Source organism: Vipera berus (genome assembly GCF_964194415.1).
Source record: "Vipera berus genome assembly, chromosome: 5".
Lineage (NCBI taxonomy): Eukaryota > Metazoa > Chordata > Lepidosauria > Squamata > Viperidae > Vipera > Vipera berus.
In genome coordinates this window covers 70,544,180-70,550,179 of record NC_138207.1, presented here as the reverse complement: position 1 = coordinate 70,550,179, position 6,000 = coordinate 70,544,180, and the positions used below count along the sequence as shown (strand labels likewise).

At 39.2% G+C, this 6,000-nt stretch overlaps 1 protein-coding gene across 1 annotated transcript in view; it reads left to right on the top strand.

The window, feature by feature from the left end:
- The first annotated feature begins 627 nt into the window (after nt 1–627).
- Nucleotides 628–6,000, top strand: part of CFAP46 (cilia and flagella associated protein 46) — a 98,547-nt gene continuing 93,174 nt past the window's right edge. Inside the window, exons 1-5 of the mRNA XM_081328586.1 lie at nt 628–1,280; nt 2,695–2,819; nt 2,909–3,040; nt 3,412–3,476; nt 5,280–5,444. Of these exons, the coding sequence (XP_081184712.1) occupies nt 1,232–1,280; nt 2,695–2,819; nt 2,909–3,040; nt 3,412–3,476; nt 5,280–5,444 (536 nt within the window). The 5' untranslated portion in view covers nt 628–1,231. The remainder of the gene's footprint in view (nt 1,281–2,694; nt 2,820–2,908; nt 3,041–3,411; nt 3,477–5,279; nt 5,445–6,000) is intronic.

Sequence of the window (6,000 nt, the reverse complement as noted above, 5' to 3'; positions counted from 1 at the left end):
TCTGTGTGCGAGAGCGAAAAGGTACGCCTGTGTGTCCGTGTGAATGTATGGGGATAGATGCGCATCTATGGGGATAGATGCGCATGCACACATACGTAGATTTAGCTGCTCCTCAGATAAGCTCCAAGTAACCGACCTGAATGATGTGATTCATACTGTACTTTGCAAAATTTGTTCTAGATTTGCCACTGGATGGCGTATTTCTCATCCTTTATATCGTTAGCAGCCAACAATAAGGCAGACATGAACCAGATTTTTACACAGCATTCAAAACAGATAATAAAAAAGCTGAGGAGGAAACAAAGAAGCAAAGATTTAACATCAGGCAAACAATTAAGCAGAAGATAATATCCTAATCAAGGAACAAAATCCTGATCAAAGAACCACCAAGGAGATAACCCAGAGTTGAACTTGCAGTGTTCTTAGTGCTCTCTGAGCTTAGCTGTTTTCTTGCAGACATTTTATTCCCCAACTAAGTAACCTCCTCAGTGCAAATGAGTGTGTAACACTGACTCTATATAGGCAGGGAGCACACCCCACAGTCACTTGCACTGAGGAGGTTACTTAGTTGGGGAATGAAACTCTGCAAGAAAACAACTAAGCTAAGAGAGCCCCAAGAACTCCACAGTTCAACTCTGAGCTACACACATATATATTTTATATATATATATATATATTATTTTATATATTATTTTATATATATATTTATATATTAATGAGCCTTGGTGGAGCAGTGGGCTAATGCCTCCTTAAGTAACACCAGCTGCCTGCAATTAGTGCAGGTTCGAGTCCCACCAGGCTCAAGGTTGACTCAGCCTTCCATCCTTCTGAGGTAGGTAAAATGAGGACCCAGATTGTTGGGGGCAATTAAGCTGACTTTGTAATAATGCCGCTTGGGGTGTGTGTGAAAGCCCTAATAAGCAGGCATATACATAGAATGAAGGCTACTGCTAAGCTTGTAAGCCGCCCTGAGTCTTCGGAGAAGGGCGGGATATAAATGGAATTAAAATAAATAAATAAATATTCTTTTGTAGTGGAACTATATATGGTTACTCAAAAGAGCAGCCAGATCTCAATTAGTGCAGATACTGAATCCCAAATAATCTCGCAAAATGCCTGAATGTTTCCTGATAAAATAACCTAAAATATTATTTTGCTTTTCATCCTGGATTGTTTTTTTTTTTTCTTCCAGCAAATTCTGAACAAAGTCTGAATAAATAGCTGAAAAGGCATGGAGATATTGATTAGGCAGCAGCTGTCAGATGCTGAAAAAGAAGAAAGTAAATGGTTTTAAATTCTCTTTAGTATTTATTGTGTGGACTGTTAAAGTTTTCTTCCAGACTTTTTTTTAAAAAAATGGGTGTTTTCCTAAAATCGAACAAATTAAAATTAACAAAGTAAGATCCAGATTTATTCTTGGATGAGGTTGGCTTTTCCTAGACTTTCTTTGCATAAACTCTTTTGTCCAAGTTAATAGTGCTTTGCACCATATAAATACATGGTATATGAGGAGGTGGAAGATGAGGATAATATTTGACAGTTAAGATGATGATCATTTGTCATGGACAACTGAGTATCTATTTACATGATGAATATGCAAACTATTTTTAGTTTTTTTGCATGCAAAAACATTGTTTCCAACTGTCAACCCCTTTAGTCCCATTGCTACCTGACAGAAAAGGTTAGATTTGTTTTCAGTGATTATTTTCAGTCTATGTATTAGTCATACAAATTCTCCTTGAGATAGATCAGGGGTGTCAAACTCAATTTCACTGAGGGCCGCATCAGCATTGCGGTTGCCCTCAGGGGGCCGGGTGGGTATGGCCAGGGTGGGCGTGGCCTACTGGGTGGGCGTGGCTAGAGTGCGTATGGCCTACTGGGTGGGCGTGGCCAGCTCTACATCGTTCTCATCAAGGGTGCCTATGGGAGCCTGGGCAGGAGTGGGACAGATCTGAGGGTCTCTGGCAGAAGGAGGGTCTCTGGGCCAGGGCCAAGGCAGTGGGGGCCGTTCCCTCACTGTTTACAGGATGGCTTCGCGGGCCGCATGAAACCACTTCGCGGGCCAGATCTGGCCCCCGGGCCTTGTGTTTGACACGTCTGAGATAGATCAATGTCTATAGCAGGTTTTTTGATTAGGCAAGGCTTCTAATGAAGAATCATGCTATATGTCTATGTTTCCACGACACAATTGAACCAGTAACTTGCCAACCCCATTTTAGTTCAGTGTAGTTTGTAGGCCCCGCTGATAGTTTTAGTTTACGCTTCAGTGCATGGTACAAACCCTGAAAATCAGTTGAACTGAGTAAACCGATTTAGGCTATGCAAAGCTTCAAAGAGTGCATTGATGATGCTTCAAGCAAGCATCCCTTCAAAGTTGCTGGGCAACAGCTAAAAAGCAAATGTTCTTGTTGTTACTGTGTTTTGTGTGGCATTTGAGTATCCTCTGGCTCGCCTAGAAGGTTACTAGAAGAAAGCTTTGAAATGAAGGTTAAAATGAAGAAAAAAATCATCAGTGTTCTTGTTAGGTAAAAAACATAATGTTGCTTCTGTGGCCCAAAGCACGACATCAAGGGGAAGCACAACTATCTCTCGGGCTTATTCCTCAAGCTTCTAATTACTCTTACCCAAAATTATTTTCATTATCGATATAACAATGCAAAAAAAATACTTTTCACCTAATTTATTTTTTTAAAGATGTTGATGCTTTGAAAAGTACTTACAAATTGATCAAATCAGCATATGACGGAAAATCTGCCCTTGATTCCTTGGAGAGTTTCTCTTTTGACTTATATGTCTTATGTGCAGAACAAGCGTATCAGGTAACAGCCCATTGATTTTCTTGGGGGTAGCATGCCATTTATTAATATTGTGTAGATCTTCTTTAAAAAATGAAATATTTTAATTTTAGATGGGTCTTCCTGAAATAAGCCATGACTGTCTACAAATGTATTTTAAAGGAAAAGCTCCTGTTAACCAATTCTTGGGTAGAGCATATTTGTGCCAGAGCCAGTTATATACTCCTGTATCTACTGATAATTTGGTGAGTATGACTGATTTTGATATTATTAATATAGAACAGAGGTGTCAAACTGCTGGCTCGCGGGTTGGTTGCATCATACGGAGACCGCACCCACCCCAGCTCCAGCAATGCAAAAAAAGCCGTGATACGTCATGACACGTCACATGATGCAGCAAATAATTAAATAAAGAGTTTACTTTATTACCTACCAAGTCGTACAATATAATATACATGTATACATATTATAAATAGAAAAAAAATACATATATTTGAAGTATGTAGAAGTTGTGAGTTCTGAATTAATACTAGTTTGGGGATTGTTGGTACTAGAAGAGTGATATATTGTAGAGTTTTATTTTATTTCAAAGTGAAATATTTGCATTTCCTTTTAGGAACAATTTGAAAAATTCAATATAAACTTGCTGAAAACAATTGATTTTGCATTAAGTGATCCAAGGTAAGATTTTTGTCATTCCTTTCCTTTTGAAGATCATCTCCCTGATTTCATTCAATAATGAGCTGGAAACAATTGTTGTGACTAACTAAATAAATAAGAATTACTTCATAGCGTAAAAAGTATTGTCCTTTTGTTGGCTTCTTGGTGATCTCTGAGCATGGTTGTTTTGTTGCAGACGTTTTAATAACTCCCTAGGTAGCATCATCAGTAAGAAGGAGAGGGGGGTTTAATGGCTGCGAGCCACTTAATGTGCTTTGCCTTAATGTGGCTATCTATTTTGTATGATTAAGGCATGGAGCAATAACCACAATACTTTAAAAGACCTAGGCAAGACTGAATGCCTGATTTTTAACCACATTCCTATCATATGTTCCTGGCTTATATTACTTAGCTAGGCTTCAGGTTTTATTTATTTATTTAGAGTATGGCATCTACAGAGGTCATGCAATCACTGATATACAAATGAAGTGATATGTGGAGAATACAGTACAGGAGATAAGATGTTAAATTAAGATAAAACCATAATAAAATGGTGATAATATGGAGCCACAGAACTGCAAGGGGTTAGATGTTATAATTCAATATCTGAGGAAGCTAGCCATCTAACTGCTTCTAGTGTGGCTGCAATGAGATCATCCCAGGTGCTTTGAAATGGTTTTCAATTTTTGTGCAATTACTTCAAGGTGTTTTCAAAATGTAAAGGATTCCGCACCAAAAGAAGGTGCCTGTGAGCAAGGTCTGGCTCTCACTTCATTTATCGAAGTTGGTTTCCAAAAAGGACTAAAACCTCCGTGGCTTTTATTAATTTGACTGCAGCTTATGACATGGGGTAGCTTGACACTTTGCTGCTCAAGCTGAAGAAAACTAAAAACCTAAAAGTAACATGCCTTCTGGGGAACATGCTTAAAACCGATACTTCAAGGTCACTGTAAGAGGTACCACTAGTAAATCCTTTTCCATTAAGAATGGCTTGCCACAAGGAATCGGTTCTAGCCCAACTTCTATTTAATCTATATACTAGTGATTTACCAGAATCCAACTGAAAAGTTTTGCTATGCCAATGATATGGCACTAGCTATCCAAACCAAGGATTCTGAGGAAGCAGAATATATTCTTACTAAAGATCTGAGTTCATTAAGCCAATATTATGAGAAATGGAGGCTATGCCCTACTGAAGTATAAAACTAAGCTATCGTTCAGCAAAGAGAGAGTTAAACATATCTTTTTTGTGGAAAGAGGATAAAACACAACTGCCATTCAAAATATCTTGGAATAATCCTTGACCGATCCCTTACATTTGGCTTCAGGTTATCCATGAATAAAAAAACCAATATAGTAATCTGATGGTGGAAAGTCTTCATAGGAGAATGTCCTATACCAGGGGTGTCAAACTCAATTTCATTGAGGGCTGCATCAGCATTGCGGTTGCCCTCAAGGGGCCCGGTGGGTATGGCCAGGGTGGGCGTGGCCTACTGGGTGGGTGTGGCTAGAGTGCGTATGGCCTACTGGTTGGGCATGGCCAGCTATACATCGTTCGCATCAAGGGTGCCTATGGGGGCCTGGGCAGGAGTGGGACAGATCTGAGGGTCTCTGGCAGGAGGAGGGTCTCTGGGCCAGGGCCAAGGCAGTGGGGGCCGTTCCCTCACTGTTTCCAGGATGGCTTCGCGGGCCACATGAAACCACTTCGCGGGCCGCATCCGGCCCCCGGGCCTTGTGTTTGACATGTCTGTCCTATAACCATTTCTTGCCTATTTTTATTTGGGGCCAGCTAATCTTAATGAATAATAATATGTTTTATTCCAGATACTATTTTTTGATATATAATGCTTCAGTTATTTATTGGAAAAATATAAGACCCTTTTTAAAGCCCGGGTTCCGCTACTTTCTTATACCAAGTCTCTCTCAGATTGTGCCTGCATTGAAACATCCAGATGAGGAAGACAAAGATTGGACAGCAGAACTTATGATGTAAGGTGAATTCCTGTTTAGGGAAAGAATCATTCCATGTCAGCAAAATCAATATGATAATTTCTTTGGTTGCAGTAATGATAGCTTTTCCTATGTTATAAATATCTCCATAGGAAGAAAAGAAGCTGTCCAAGAATTTCTAGTCAATGAGATGCTGGCTCAAATGTAAATTTAATGTCCTATTGTTAACATTCACCAAAGAGTTGTTAAGTTACAACTTAACATTGATTATTAATATAATGTATGAAATGCTATATAATGTCAAGATTTTGAATCAGAAATCAAGTTGTTTGATTGGACAATAGGATGGGTTAAAATTGCCTGCTAGCATTCCTGAATTTTTTTTTTTGAATACCAATCACTAATTTAGTGCTTTGAATACAACCTAAGAAAGTGTAGGAGCCTGAGGGAGGGTCAAACACATCACAAGTCATGAGTCCCTGCGCACCAGCAAGAGATCTAATTCCAGCCCATCTTCTTATCTCCCGCTCATTTCCCTTAATGGCCAGTTGCTCAGATTCTTGTAGCGTGCTTAAGCTTGCAATAAATCTTTATA